Here is a 15,982-nt window from a genome sequence, read left to right on the forward strand (position 1 = left end):
CTTTCCTGGCTGTCCACATGCCATGTGGCCCTGCTCACATGCACCTGGGCTGGGGAACCCAAGCACTGTCCTCTGCAGCTCTGCATGCTCCCACTGAGTTCACACCACATGCACCACTGTGCTTGGATGTCAGCTCATTAGAGTTGAGTATGCCTCTAGAAGCAGGAAAGGAGGGAGACAGGAGTGCCTCAGAAAGGGGCCATGATGCCAGCTGTCACATGTTGGCAAAGGTGTGTGCATAAAGCTGTTGGTGAGCCATTGCAGATCACTCAGGCATGACAACTGGGCATGACAGGTCCTGGGTGCCAACATGCTAGTTTTTTGTTCTGGAAGTTTGCAGAGAGAGCCATACAAATAAGTTCAAATATGGTTTCAGTGGTTGCACAATTTTGAACAGTTGTTTAAAAAAATGTTTTCAAAGTGATTCCTGTCAATGACACAAAGCCATCAGGATCCCATGGCCCACCTTTGCCCAGTCCCAGCCCCGCACTAGCCACCTGTGTGCTCTGCCCAGGCCTGGCTGCATAGTGCTTTCAGAACTCAGTTGCCTCACCTCTGAGAGAAAGCAGTGTCTGCAACATGAAAATGTTTGGGGTCCTAAAATAGCTGTGATCTTAGAATGTTAAAGTGGCCCTTTCAGTAGCTATGCTAGTTCTAGGGGAAGGCTCAGGCTCCAGGGAGAAGCAGCAGATTGCTGGTGTCAGGGGATGTGCTGGTGGCCTCAAGGGGCCACACTGCCTACCTCTGTTCCTACTTCTCCTTCCTGGGAGGAGAACATGTAGCTCCTACTTTCCACTCAGCTTCTTGGCCTGAAACCAGCCTTGGGTCTACTGTGGGAGGAGAGGGGCCACCGCTGAGCCCTCATACTACCAGGAAGGTGATGGGTGCTTCTAGCCCTGGTACAGCTGAGGAGAAGCAGTCATGGGGAGGTCTGATGAGGAGGTCAGACAGGGAGGCAAGTACACAGCAGGCCCTGGTCAAAGGATCTGATTTCCAGTCCCAGCTCCAAAATAAATATGTGCTCTGCAACCTTGGACAAAGGACTTCACTTCTTAATTTCCTCACCTGTTGAATGGAGGTAATGTCTTCCTCATGAGTATTAAACAAAAGTGCCAACTCATGGCAGCCAGCTCCTAGATGGAGTTCTCCAAGTCATTGGTGGAGCTAGGGCAAGACCTAGGTAGCACTGCATAGAAGGAAAAGCCTGAGCTCTGGGGCCAGTCCCCCTCAGTTTGCACCCCAGCTCTCTCCAGCTAGTGGCATGGCCTCACAAGAGGTGGAAGTAGTGTCCTCTGAAGCAGCAGCTCCAGAGTGGGCTTGGGCGTGGGGCTTTCTGGATCCCAGTTTCCCACCCCCACAGAACAATTAACTTGCCAGCAGTGGGAGAGGGAGCCAGGCATCAGGACTTTCCTTGGGCGTGGTTAGGAGACCTTGTATTGGAGCTGCCTTCCCACATTAGTATGCCTTTGCTTCAGAACCAGAAATCAGCTAGGATCAATTCTGATTTGGTTTAAGATTTAGAAAAGATTTAGAAAAATATCTCCAGGTATATGTGGGTTGTCTGACATTTGATAATAGCTGCTTCATAGGACCCAAATTTGTTCTCTGAACCACCCTCACCTGCAACCTTGTGTCACCTGCACTAGGGTGGGGAGCATCCTGCAGCCTGTGCATAACTCTGGTGAAAAGCCTTGGGAATTGGCCCCTCAGGTCACTCTGACTCTACCACAGCCTGGTGTCAAAGCCAGCCCTTCACGGAACAGCCAGGAGGGCACTCACAGCTGACCTCTGGCCGAGCTGAGAAAGAGAGGAAGAGAGAGAACAACAGAGAGAAGCTTTGTTCCGGGCTGTGCTGCTGGCAGCTCTGGCTGGTTGTGCTCCCCACCTGCCTAACTTCTCCCTTCCATTCATCTCTTGGAATTTGCCCACAGGGCTGAAATCCTTAGTGTTGAAGCTTCCTGACCAGGAAAACAAGGTGATCCAAGGAGCACATTGTGACCTTCAGGGGGCTCCCAGTGATTGCCCTTTACATATGTTCAAACAACATAAGGAGATCTTTGAACAAGACCTACCCCTACCCTGTGTACAGTATGCATGTGTGTGTGTGTGTATGTGTGTGTGTGTGCCTGTGTGTAATTTTGCCCTACCACTCAATGCTATGTGCTTGCTCTGTGCTGGGCTCTGGGCAGGTGCCTGCAGGGTAGTAGCATATCTCCATCTTCATAACTGCCCTGCAGGTGTGGTCATGCCCTTGTTTCCCCAAGAGGCACCTGAGCTGAGGGCAGGTAGGCACTCATCCACAAGTGCCTGCTATAGTCAGGGTATAGCCGAGAGAGTGGGTCTGAATCTCCCTCCACCCTTAGCCAGAGGTGAGACTGACACTAGGAAGGCCCTGTGCTTGGCCAGCCTGGCAGAGACTGAATCTGTGTGTTTCCCTTGTCCTTCAGCAGAGGGCCCAGGGAGCTTGGCCACTACAGAATGGCTTGGTTCGTCACTTGGCCTGGCTCAGCCCCGCTTTGGGATATGTCAGTAGTGGCTCTCTTGGACTAAAATCCTTGCTCTCTGCCTGTCGTGCTCCATGTCACCTCAGAACACCAGAGTCAGAAAAGGCCCCAGAGGCCGTAGGCCTTGTGCTGTGGTAAGTCTGGGGCTGAGCCTCCTGTAGGGTCTTTGGCCTACCTGTGGCCATGCCCATTCAGGTGGTTCCATTGGTGCTGTGCCAGGTGCATAGAACAGCACTGGTCCCTGCTGTAGAGGAGGTTGGTGCAAATCAGTCAGTTACATAGCTGAGGGCTGGGGGTCAACTGATGCCAGCACCAGAGAGGTGGGGTTTGTTCATCCCAGAGAAATCTGAGCCTGGTGGGGTAAGAGGCCTTTCCGAGAAGGCAAAGCTTAACCAAGATCCGAGGGGTGTGTCGGTGTTTCCCTTGAGGGGTTGGGGAGGGGGAGCAGCCAGGGTCAGAAGAGTGGGAGCCTTGGAGGCTGGTATCCCCCAAGGGTGGTGATGCCTACCTAGTCGCACTGACAGCATGGAGAGAGCCAGTGAGGAGCCTCAGGCTACCCTGAGCCCCAGGTTGTAGGGTGTGGGCCTTACTGGAGAGCCCAGGGTGCCCTGTGCCAAGCCCCTGTTGTGGCCATCCATCCTCAACCTCCATGCTGTCACCGTCTGTGTTGTGTGCCGTCTGTGCTCATCTTCACCTGTTCACCCCATGCTGCCTCCACCAATATTGCCCGTGCTGCCCCTAACCCTGACCACACTCTGTTCTCCAGGCTTTGTCTTTCTGCTTGCACCTGTCACGGCTCGCTTCAGGGAACAGCGCAGACCCGCATGCTCAGCTCTCAGTCCGGCTCCCTGCTACCCCTGTGACCAGGAGCACCTTCATGTCTGCTGGCCCTGTGATTTGGAGAGTGTGTTTGATGCGCTTGGCTTCTGCTGGTGGCCTATCTTCCCAGTTGTGGCCAGAGGCAGATGCAGTGGTAGCCTCTCCTCCACTGCCCGCCTGCCTACACCTCCAGCAGGTGGCCCAGTCCTATATTTCCATTGCTTTGCTCTTTCTTGCTTTAAAAAAAAAACAACAAAGGCAACAGACTCTAACATACCAAATTATCTTTACAAGGACAAATGTGTAAAAATGCAAATTGTGCACAGTAGCCTTGATGCTCTGATGGAGGTGGGTCCTGTGTCTTCAGCCCACCAGGGCCAGGCTGTGTAGGGTGGGGAGCTGTGAATGGCAGTCAGTCCTAAAAGGCAGGCCCAGCCTGGCCTCTGCTCAGTGACCTCCCCTCCTAGGGCTAAGTGGAGGTCAGTTTCTGGTTGGAATGCTGCTCCTAAACAGACCTTATCAAAGTGGGAGAGACTCTAAGTGGAGCTCAGTTTGTTTTGCTTGTTCCTGACAGGGGCAGGGGACAGGGGAGACTGTCAGGGAAGAGCCAGTCACCTCCTTTGTTCTCTTCTTCATTCTTAGCTTTTTGAAAACCTCTTTAGGAGATAGCTGGTCATGGCATTTATTAAGCATCTGTTGTGTGCCAGGCATGGAAAAGGGTGCCATGGGGAAAGTCAAGATGATGGTGCCTTGATTCCTCCTCCCAGGTTGGATCTGATGTCCCATGGTATTATGGGGCAGTAGTTGGTGCCAAGGAGGAATGCCGTGAGCTGGCACACGGGAGCAAGTTATGGGGTTTGGTGGGTTGGGAGAAATTCCTGGAGAAGGTGAGTCTCTAGAGAGGCCTGCGGGCCCATTTTGGGTGAAGGGCAATGGGGACAAAGACATGGAGGTTGGAGAGTCCTACAGCTTTTGGATACTGAGGTGACTGGGGTGGATGAAAAAGAGAGTTTGAGGGGAGAGAGCTTGGGAAGGCATTTGGGCTCAGAGTGTTGGGCTCTTTCCTGTGGGCAGTAGAGAGAGTGATGTGGTCACAGGATCTCTCTCTCTGGGCTCTAAGGCAGGCACATTTTCCCTCCCATCATCCTTTGAAGAGCTTTCTTGGGAGGCTCACTAGATGGCTGGGGAATGCGAGCCTCACACCTTACAGAACTGCTTTGCTGCTTCTGGCATTTGTATCAAGGCGGCTCACCTGCCTTTGGTCAGGAAAATGTTTAAAGCCTCCCAAGGCCTCCCTGGTTAGTGCCTTTCCTGGCTCAGAGGGCAGGATGAGAGATGCATGATGAGGCCTCTGAGCATCAGGCCCCCTCAGGGCAGCACCACAGTGTCTGCACATATCAGGGCTTCAAGGTGCCTGGCAGTGCTCAGTTGGCCCTCACCTGTGAGCACTGGCAAAGAATGGACAAGTGGTGCAGCTTGGCCCTCACACAATGCCCTCGTGCCCACCTGCTGCCTGCCGTCTGTCTCTCAGGGACCCCCAGGTTTCTGATATCACTTTTCTTTGGCATCCATCCAGTCTCCTCAGCCTGACAGTGGGCACCCCGATTTCCCAGGGCCAGGCTTGCTTCTGGTGGACATGTTCTTTCCCTGTGGCTGGCCAGGATTGACTGAGGCAACTTTTGTCTAGTCAGAACATTTCTCAAAATATTAATTCCACCCAAGTTTACAGTTCTTAGAAACCTGTTGTTTCCTGGTCGGCAGGACATTTGTGGTCTTTTCTGGGGCACTAGTCAGAGCTGCTGCAGTAGCACAACCATGCATCTTCTTCCTCAGGCTTTTAGTGCCCCAGGCTGATGGAACAAATGGCGGTGAGCTGTTTGTGGTCTTACTGCTGGAGCAAATGGAGGAAGCACACTTAAGGAGACACTGGAAACTTGCATCTTATCACTAAAGAGCTCTTTTAGGCTGGCCTGGAAATCCTGGGACTGTCCAAGGGATCTGAGCTGAGTCAGACCTGAACAAGGAGGACTCAGAACACAGAGTCTGTTCTCACACTGAGTGGGGACAGGCAGCCTTTCTGTCACTGAGCCAGGTCTCTTTTCCTCTGCTTTGCCAGCTGTCATTCCTTTACAGTTGATCCTACAAATCCCACCCTGGAAGTGGAAGGTTCTGGAGCTTAGAGGGAGGTGGTTTAATAAGCAGTTGGCTGGCAGATGCACATCCCCCTAAGGATTCAGAGGGAAGGCTGGCGTGGCCCAGATGCATAGACACGAAACATTCCAGTAATTAACAGTAACAATAAAATATTTATAATCTTGCCACAAATATTAATTAGTATGAGCAGGTTTTGTGTGGGCAGATTTTTAAAAGAACATTCTGAGAAAAAAGAGCAAGGCCAGCCTATAGCCTGCTTGCTAGTGCCATTCTTCTTTCCTGTTGGCCTCCAAGCAGCTCCCTAAAGAAATCAGCTCTCAGCTCCTGAGACTCAAGGCTAGATACCTGCACTGTGGACAGTCCCTGGAGGTTCCATCCAGGGTGCCTGTTTCCTTGGAAGGCTGTCTCCACCCAGCTGCATAGGAAGTTTAGGCTAAGTCTGGCTCTCCTACATCAAAGAGGCTTTCCATCTGTCTCTTGCTCTGCCTCAGAGCCAGGAGGCCCAGAACCCCCTCCTCACCACAAAGCCCCTCCACAGAACAACAGCCTGACTCTGACTTCTCCCATCTGGCCTTGCTCTATTAGGCGAGGCAGGAGAACAGAATGCCTCTGCCACCAGGCTTGGCAGCTTTTTTCTGCAGAGCATAGGCAGACCCAGCTGGTCCTCTGAGGGCTCAGCACAGGCCATTAGCACACAAAGTTGCCTGTCAGACCATTTGAACCTAGGGCCACAGGATCCCAAAGACAACTTCATGGAGGAGGTGGGACTGGAGCCAGGCCTGTAGGCTGTTTCTGAGGCCAGAATCCCCTCTCCACACATACTCAAAGCCTTCCCAGTTCACTTGGGCAGCATGAGAGCGGTGCATGATGGTGCTAGGCTGCGTTCAGCTGTCCGGGAAGCAGGTGGAGTATGGTGGCTCAGGGAGGGTTGTTCCTTGCCCAAAGGTACATGGCTGATGGATAGGGGTCCCACCCCAGAGAAGCCTTTGACCCTCTTCTCCCAGAAGCCTTCCCTGGGTGCACTGGCCCTTCCTTGTCTGTGGGTCTGGTAACCTGAGAGATGACCTTGCAGAGGGGTCTGCTGGGAGTGGGGAGACGACAGCACTCAGTAGCATCCTTCCTTTTCCTCCTGCCCCTCTTCAGGGGCCTCCCAGAGCAGGGGCTTCCTGCTTCAGGAATTGGGGTGGCTCTGGGCTACACACCGCAGTCCAAACAACCCTCCCTGCTGCCTGCCCTGCCAGCTTATCCAACTGCAGGGGTTCTGTTCTCCAAGAGCTTCTTCCCAGCACTGTAACACATTGTCCTCCCTACCTTGACTCACTCAGCCCCTGGGCTGTCCCATCCACAGCAGCCCAGCTGGTGGCAGGGTGAGGGTCCTTTTCACATGCTCTGTGATGCTCCTGGCAAACTTATGCCACTGTTCATGTCTGTCTGTCTGTCTTTCTGTCTGTCTGTGGCCTCTCTGAGGTCTTCAGTCAGCTGTACCAGAGAAACTTTGCTTCCCCAGAAGAGGAGGAATGGGGGCTGGGGCACTGTCTGCCCAGGTAGATAGAGCCATTCTTTAAGAGCTTTTTCATTTATCCCTTTTGCCCTATTGATGTGAAAGAATTGAAACTTGGTGTTCTTTCAGTCTGACTGGCTTGAAACTTGGTATGAAACCTTGGGTTAACTTTTAGTATTTGAAATCAGGGTCATTTAAAATAGGCTGTGCCAACCCTTTCAGACACACAAGATCTGAAAGGAGCAGAAAGCGGGCGTTGGGCCTTGAGTCCCTTTTGGTGGCTCTCATTTGAAGAGATAACACATCCCTGGACTCCTTCCTGTGGTGCTGCCCCCTTGGGAGTGGGCAGGAACCTTGGCAAGCACCTCCCCCACCTGCTTGCTTCACAGCCCAGCTGGGCATCTCATCTCTGTGTACATAGTCCCTGCCTCTCCAGCTCTGCCCTAACAGCCCACCCCAGCATCATGACCTGCAGGTGACACCCAAGACTGTGGTGAGCCCCATTAGCAGAGCCTTCCTTGGAGCCACTTAGGTACCTTGATTACCCCTTAGACAAGGGTTTGTCTAGAATCACTACAATGCCCCCCAGGGCCAGTACCAGTCTCTGCTCTCCGTTTTTTCAGATGGTTGGCAGTTCCAGATTCTCCCATCTGTGTCTGAGAGGCTCAGGGCGGGCCTGGCAAAGTACAGTCAGCAGTCCTCTGTCCCTGCCAGGTCCCTTGGCTTGTGCTTGTCCTACTCCACCGCTGTGGATGTTATTTTAAGAGGCTCAGCAGAGTCCCCACTCAATTGGTGGTTGTTCCTCAGGGGAGCAGGAGTTCTGGCCACCTTCTCTGCCTGCTGGCTGGATCCGTGGTTCTTTCGCATTGCAGCAAGAGGGCGTTTGCACTTTGAGAGTAAATATCTACTTGCCTAAACCAGTCCTTAGTTTTCATAATGATCACAGCTGGGATTCCACCAAATTGGCAATTCCTTTAGGCCCAGAGCCCAAGAGCCTGCAAGCCGGTGAGCTCGTGGGGCAGCCTGCCAGTCGGTGAAATCATCCCAGCAAGGCTTGCTTCCCGGAGCTTGCCGCAGGATGTGCTGCTGAGCTGTGCAGTGACTTCAGCTAGTCTCAGGCTGGCTGAGAAGAGCCAGCCCTAGCCTGTCTTTCAGGGAGACGTCAACTGCAGGAGCATATCCTGCTGTCTTTCAGAGACTCTGAGGCCTCACGAGCATTGTCTAAGCCATGGGTGTTCTCACTGTCAGGGCCAGAGTGAATGCTGCAGGGCAGTCACTTGTGTGCTAGGCACTAGGCCACGCCTTTGTGGGATCCCATGTATGTCAGGGACAGAGGTAGGAAGACTATGGCAATCACGGTAAAAAACATGAAGTGGGGGCCTAGAGCAGCAAAATCATTTGGCCAAGATCACCCAACCCCTAAGTGGCAGATCTGGAATGGGAATGTGGGTCTGGGAGCCCAACTCTTCAGCTCCTACAATGACCCTGCGTAGCCTCTAGAGGCTCCCAGTTGCCAATCATTCCTTTACACACAGACAGCGAATGGCCTGCCCCACCTCTTCTTTGATCCCCTCATGCTGGGGACTCAAGTTTGGGACATTTTGTGAGGGCTGCAGGCCTACTCATAACGGCCATTCTGTGCTCATGGAGCCTTGTATTCTGGCTTTGTAAGTCAGGGAAGAGCCTTTCACAAGCATGAGACAAGAGGTTCCAGTCAGGTCCGTTCTCCTCCACTCAGGGGTCTTATACACGTCCCAACTCCTCATTTCTCATGGTTCTGTCAGCCCAGCTGATACTGGTGATCCATCAGTTCCTGGGCAGTGGACATGGCGAAGGCAGTTAGGAAGGAAGGGCTATGGCAGGGATGCCTACAAGGTCACTGTCCCCAAATCCTGTTATATGATGAGACATGGGTGAAGAGGCCAGAGCAGCAGGGCACCCTTTGGAGTACGGACCTGATCCTCAGTATCCTTTGTGCGGGCCATCCCACTTTGACAGGCCTGTTGTGTCAATGTTACCCCCCCCCCCCCCCATCTACATGGTGCTGCTTAGGTATTGGCTCCAATATAGCATCAACAAAACCCTCTGTTCATTCAGACCTAAAGCTGTAATGGCAAATTTGAGGCATAAGAGATAAAACATGTCCAGGCTCTCTGAAATAATAATATTGATAAGCTGACATTTTGTGAACCTTTACTGTTTGTTAGGCACTGATTCAAGCACTTTATGTGTATTAACCTAGTTATTCATAACAGTTCTGTGAAGTGGATGCTTGTGTTATCACAGTTTTACATGCCTGGAAACTGAAGTGTAAATAATTATGGCATTTACAGAGGCTCTCAGAGATAGTAGGTGACAGAGCAGAATTTCAGTTCTATCAGCTTGGACTCTTTCAACTTTTTTGAAACAACTTTATATTTTGCTTTTGTTTTTGAGACAGGGTCTCGCTCTGTTATCCAGGCTAGAGTGGAGTGCAGTGGTGTGATCACTGCTCAGTGCAGCCTCAACCTCCTGGGCTCAAGTGACCCTCCCACCTCAGCCTCCCAAGTAACTGCCACGCCTGCCTTTTTTTTTTTTTTTTTTTGTACAGACGGGCATCTCCCTATGTTGCCCAGGCTGGTCTTGAACTGCTGGGCTCAAGCAATCCTCCCTCCTTGGCCTCCCAAAGTGCTGGGACTACAGGCATGAGCCACCCAGCCAAAACAAGTTTATATGTTGTTGCAAGTTTGCTGACCAGGCAGCTCATGCCTGCCCTCCCAGTAGGACCGAGCTGATTGGCACTAAAACATGGACCAATACCAGGCTTTTAAGGTAGCTGAGTGAAGGGTTGGTGGACCCTAGGGGACCGTGTCTGCCTTTCTTCTTGTGTTCCCCAGGAGGCCAGTGTGGCATGGACCTCTGTGAGATGATATGTGGTTGCAGTTTTTAGGTGAGAAAGGGACTTAACTCACTTACGGTCTCACAGCTAGTAAGTGGCACAAGAGGAACTCGAACTTAGCTCTCTTGGTTGCTAGTTTATTGAGCTTCACCTCAAGATATATAAAGTTCAAGACAAAGTTTCATTTTTTAATAGTTCTTGGCCAGGTGTGGTGGCTCACGCCTGTAATCCCAGCACTTTGAGAGGCCGAGGTAGGTGGATCACCTGAGGTCAGGAGTTCGAGACCAGCCTGTCCAACATGGTGAAACCCCATCTCTTTTTTTTTTTTTTTTTGAGATGGAGTCTTGTTCTGTCGCCCAGGCTGGAGTGCAGTGGCATGATCTCGGCTCACTGCAAGCTCCGCCCCCCAGGTTCACACCATTCTCCTGCCCAGCCTCCTGAGCAGCTGGGACTACAGGCACCCACCACCATGCCTGGCTAATTTTTTGTATTTTTTTAGTAGAGATGGGGTTTCACTGTGTTAGCCAGGATGGTATCGATCTTCTGACCTCGTGATCCACGCGCCTTGGCCTCCCAAAGTGCTGGGATTACAGGCATGAGCCACCACGCCCGGCCGCCCCATCTCTACTAAAAATACAAAAGATTAGCTGGGTGTGGTGGGGCACGCCTGTAGTCCCAGCTACTCAGGAGGCTGAGGCAGGAGGATTGCTTGAACCTGGAAGGTAGAGGTTGCAATGAGCTGAGATCGTGCGATTGCACTCCAGCCTGGGCGACGTGAGACCCTGTCTCAAAAAAAAAATTTTTTTAAAGTTCTATTTTATCTGTACTCTTGGTTTATTATAGTATCTTTTTTTTTTTTTTAAATGTAGTTGTTGCCTTAGGGTTAACAAAATACACCTTTAAGTCATCGCAGTCTGCCTTCAGGTGATGCTGCACTGCTTCCTAGGCAGTGGAAGAGCTACTCATCTTTTGTGCTCATTTTCATTCATTTCCCTTTTACATATGCTCTAAGCCTACAATACATTGCTACTATTTTTGCTTTAGAAAATAAACAATAATGTTTTAGAAAAATTGAACATAAAAAGAATGTCTGTTATATTTACCATAACTTTAACCATTTCTGGGGAACTCAATTTCTTTATGTAGATCCAAGTTTTATCTGGCCTCATATTCGTTCTACCTGAAAAATTACCTTTAACATTTCTTGTAACTCAGATCTGCTGGTAATGAATCCCCTCAGTTTTTGTTTGCCTGGAAAAAACAAACAAACCAACCTTTTTTTTCCCTGAAATTTTTAGAGGTATTTTCACTGAGTATAGAATCCTGAGTTGACTATTTTATTCCTTCAGCACTTTAAAGATGTTGTCAGATATGTGTGATTTCTAATGAGAAGTCTGCTGTAATTCTTAACTTTGTCTTTCTGTATCTGATGTATCTTTCTCTGACTGCCTTCAACATTTTGTATCTTTGGGTTTCAGCAGTTTCAAAATGGCCCACCTAGGTGTGATTCTTTTTTTTTTTTTTTTTTTTTTGTAATTGTGGGGGTGTTTTCCCTTGCTTGGTGTTTCTTGAGAATCTTGGTGATTTGATGTCTTTTATTATTTTTGGAAAATTCTTAGTTATTATGTCTTTAAATATTTCTACTGTCCTGTTTCTCTCTCATCTCTTTTTGTGACTCCAGTTAGCGTGTTGGATCATTTGGATGCTCTATTCTGATTCCTCTTGCCCACTGTTATTCTCTGGGTTTGGATTACAGATGCTCCTCAACTTACAATGGGGTTATTTCCTGATAAAACGAACATAAGTTGAAATTAAGTCAGAAATGCATTTAATATACCTGACCTACCAACATCATAGTTTAGCCCACCCTCACCACAACATGCTCAGAACACTTGCGTTAGCTTACAGTTGGGCAAAATTATGTAACACGGAGGTCCCCAACCCCCAGGTCACAGACTGGTACCTGTCCGTGGCCATTTAGGAACTGGGCCGCACAGCAGGAGGTGAGCAGCAGGCAGGTGAGCACTACCACCTGAACCCTGGCTCCTGTCCGATCAGTGGCAGGCGTTCCATAGATTCTCATAGGAGCATGAACCCTATTGTGAACTGCACATGTGGAGGGATCTAGGTTTTGTGCTCCTCGCAAGAATCTAATGCCAGAGAATAGTTTTATCCTGAAACTATCCCCCTCCAACCCCCTTGGTCTGTGGAAAATCGTCTTCCAAAAATTGTCTTCCTGGTGCCAAAAAGGTTGGGGACTGCTGTTATAGCACAAAGCCTATTTCATAATAAAGTGTTGAATATCTCATGCAATAGTATTGTACTGCATATCACTAGCTTGGGAAAAGATCAAAATTTAAAATTTGAAGTGTAGTTTCTACTGAATGCATATCACTTTTGCACCATTGTAAAGTCAAAATTTTTTTTTTTTTTTTTTTTTTTTTTTTTTTTTTTTTTTTTTTTTTTGAGACGGAGTCTCGCTCTGTCGCCCAGGCTGGAGTGCAGTGGCCTGATCTCAGCTCACTGCAAGCTCCCCCTCCCGGGTTCACGCCATTCTCCTGCCTCAGCCTCCCGAGTAGCTGGGACCACAGACGCCCGCCAGCTCGCCCGGCTAGTTTTTTGTATTTTTTAGTAGAGACGGGGTTTCACTGTGTTAGCCAGGATGGTCTCGATCTCCTGACCTTGTGATCCACCCGTCTCGGCCTCCCAAAGTGCTGGGATTACAGGCTTGAGCCACCGCGCCCGGCCCAAGTCAAAAAAATTTTAAGTTGAACCATTGTAAGTTGGAGATTGTCGGTATTTCTAGTGACCTGTTTTCAAGTTTTGATTTCCTTTTCCTCCTCAGCTGTGTCAGGTTGGCTGCAGTGTCTGGGAAAGGCACTCTTCATCTCTGTTACTGTATTTTTTATCTCTAGCCTTTGCATTTGACTCTTGCTTTTTTTAATCTCACTGCTGAAATTTCATGTCTGTTCGTGCATGTTGTTCAGCTTTTCCAGTACAGCCTTTGACATACTAATCATATTTATGAATCATATTAATCTTAGTTATTTTAAATTCCCTGACATGTAGTTCCAATATCTGGGTTATCTGTGAGTCTGGCTCTGCTGATTGATTTGTCTCTTGACGATTTACTTTTTTGTTTCTTTCTGTATGCGTCTTGTAATTTTTACATTGAATAACAGATATCATGTATAGGACAGAAGAGACTGAAATAAGTAATATGTATGCTTGGAATAGGCTTCCATCTTTTGTTTCTAGGCTTTTAGTAAGGAAAGTTGAGTTAGGCTAGTCAGAAATTGAGCTGGCTTGGGTTTTGTTGTTACTATGGTTCTGTGCCCCAGTGGTGCAATCATAGCTCACTGCAGCCTCGACCTCCCAAGCTCAAATTCCTCTCATGTTACCTTGTGCTTAGTAGGGGAGCTTGTTTGCCACAAGGTTTTTCCCCACATTCCAGTTCCGCCTTCAGCCTTAGGCCTTTGTGTGTACATCAGGGAGGGTACTCCTCCATGCTCTTGCCTCCTCCCTGCAGTAGACTGCCTTGCTTGTTACTCAGTGCATGCCAGCCTAGGGTTGGGGACATGGGGTAGTTCTCTGTTGTCTTGGTCCCAGCCTCAGACTTAGGTGGACTCTGTGTCCCTGCATCTCAGGGGTGGTGCTTTCTCCGTGATTCTGCCCCTCCTTCAGTGGTGGGAGACCTCTAATGTTTGGACTCTAGATGATTTCCTGCCCCTCCCTTAGAATAGAAGGTTTTTCCTTTTCCCTTCCCCAGCTGCAGTGGGTCTTCACCTGTACCCTGGAGGCAACAAGGTTTCCTCCCCTGCCTCCATGCCTGAAGGCTTCGGTTCCTCCAGGCAGGCTTTGTACCTTTTCCATAGCAGCAACCACTCACTCCTCCCCTCCAGGTCTGCACTACTCCCAGGAAGGTTTCCTCAACTTCCCTCCTTGCCCCTCCCCTATTCTTTCTCATGAGCACCCGTGAAGGTCTGAAGACAGCAGCTAGTGACTGAGTACAAACTCCTTTTACATCTGTGGCTCCCAGAGATCCACAGAACTCTGTGGCTCCTAGAGTTCTTCCAGATCACACCTGGCTTTTACTAACAGGTTAAAAATGTTTCCTGAATTTTTTCCCACTTCATTTATTTCTGTTATATTTATATGGTAGAAAAACTACATAATAATGGCTACTGTGCATCTCTTCCTAACTCCACATTTGACAGCAGCACGTTGGTAACTTGAAAATTGCCATGGTGGGAATATTTACACTCCAGAAATCAGTAAGTGCTATTAATCAGGGCTTTCTTTTTCCCTGAGAGCCAGTTGTTAAATATTTACCAGAATACCACTGTTTGGGGGAACACCAGGAGGGCTGACCATGGAGATTGGTGCCTTTGGTGAGTCTCTCCGTGGCCTCTGGGATGGGTTGGGCCCAGCAGTGTTGAATGGCTGTGTTCAGGCCATCTCCTGCAAGGCAGTCCGCAGGCCACTGGCAGGGAGACTCACCATAGGGAGGCCCCCTGTGTTGGAGGTGGTGTAGGTTAATGCTCTCGCCCTGTCTTCCTCCTTCTCCCCTTAGACCGAAGCCAGGACAGCACAGCTGTAGCACTCTCAGACTCCAGCTCGACGCAGGACTTCTTTAATGAGCCCACCAGCTTACTGGAGGGCTCCAGGAAAGCCTACACAGAGAAGAGGCTGCCGGTTCTCAGTTCCCAAGCAGGAGGGACGGGTAAAGACCTTCAGGGGGCCACAGAAGAAAGAGGTATGAAGCTCTAACTCGGTAAATTAGAACCACTTTGATGTCTTGTGGCAATCTGGGCAGAGCTGAAGGCTTTGTGGCCCAGGGACCTTGGCTGGGCAAGTCGCTTACTCTCTGGGCCTCCGTTTTTCTCCCTGTAGGATGGGAATGGTCGCAGTGCCCTCCCTGGGGTTGTGAGGGTTGAGGGAGGCAGCTCCTGAGGGTGCGCACAGAGCCCAGCACCACATGCGCTCAGGGATGCTTCTTCTTGTTGTTATGACCCTCACAGCCCAGCCCGGGAAAGCTATGTCTGTGACATCAGTGTGCTCTGTTTTTTTTTTCTTGGTTAATGGTTATTTTAAGTCTTTGGATCCTAAATGTCACAAATGTGTTTTCTTTTTAGTCTGAATCATATGAGGTCTTCAGGAAAAATCTCCCTTTTTTGGGGGTGGGGGGCACAGGGCCCTGATTTAAGCCTGGGGGTATGCCCAGCTCTCCTGGGGGGTCTAGGCCACGTTTGTAGAAATCAGTTGGCAGAGCCCCACATCTGGGCTTACTGGGAGATCACAGGCAGGCTGGGGCTTTCCTGGCCCCACTCTGAGCTGTGGCTGGTCAGCTGTGGATTTGAGAGCTTTCCCACTCTGGCCAGGGCCAGGACTTACAGGTGTTTCTCAAACAGTAATAACAACAACCCAGCCCTGTACTCTTTTCTGTGCTGGGCACTGTGTTAATTCATTTGGTTCTCCCAAGCACCCTAGAGAAAAAGCATAATGACTATTCCCATTTTATAGCTGAAGAATCTGAGATTCAGAGAAGGTCTGGAATTTGCCCTCTCAGTCTACACCCTTAACCATTACCCCATGCTGCCTCTCCAGGTGGGATGGATGGATGGGGAAAAACATTGGTGATAAACTGCCTCCCTGAGGGACCCAGGCCTTGTCCCAGCAAGTCTCAGAGCAAGCCCTGGATGGGAGCTCACACATAGGTGTGGCAGTGGAGCCAGAGCCGTTTACACTAAGGAAGATCTCTCCCAGCTCTCTGCTCCCTGCCAGCCTCCCCTGGCTGGACTTAAAAGGGCATGAGACCACGTCCCCAGTAGGTTGGAAGTATCCGCATTAGGGGACACCTGGTAGAGACACTAGATAAGAGGGCACAGAATGGAGGACTTACCATGTGGATTTACTTGTATCTGGTGCTCATAGAGAGATGAGGCCACCACCCCACTCTCTCACCAGGCAGTCACTATGCTGTCGCCAGCCAGCGTTGACATTCTGTAACTGACATAAACACACTGTAGGAAGTTTGAAATGGGAAGGAAAAAGGTAACTTACACTCTTAACACTCTAATACAGCATTTCTGGTCTTAAAAATAAGATTTTTAAACTTATTAGACA

General features: G+C 49.8%; 1 protein-coding gene across 31 annotated transcripts in view; it reads left to right on the forward strand.

The window, feature by feature from the left end:
* The window catches only part of CABIN1 (calcineurin binding protein 1), a 163,912-nt gene that overhangs the window by 81,604 nt on the left and 66,326 nt on the right, over window positions 1-15,982 (forward strand). For all 31 annotated transcript variants that reach the window (XR_012418944.1, XM_005595386.4, XM_074004199.1 and 28 more), the window contains one exon: window positions 14,430-14,612. Coding sequence is in view for 30 of the 31 variants with exons in the window: in XM_005595386.4 (XP_005595443.3) it covers window positions 14,430-14,612 (183 nt within the window). In the remaining variant the exon portion in view is untranslated. The remainder of the gene's footprint in view (window positions 1-14,429; window positions 14,613-15,982) is intronic.

Source organism: Macaca fascicularis, chromosome 10 (genome assembly GCF_037993035.2).
Source record: "Macaca fascicularis isolate 582-1 chromosome 10, T2T-MFA8v1.1".
Taxonomy (NCBI): Eukaryota; Metazoa; Chordata; class Mammalia; order Primates; family Cercopithecidae; genus Macaca; species Macaca fascicularis.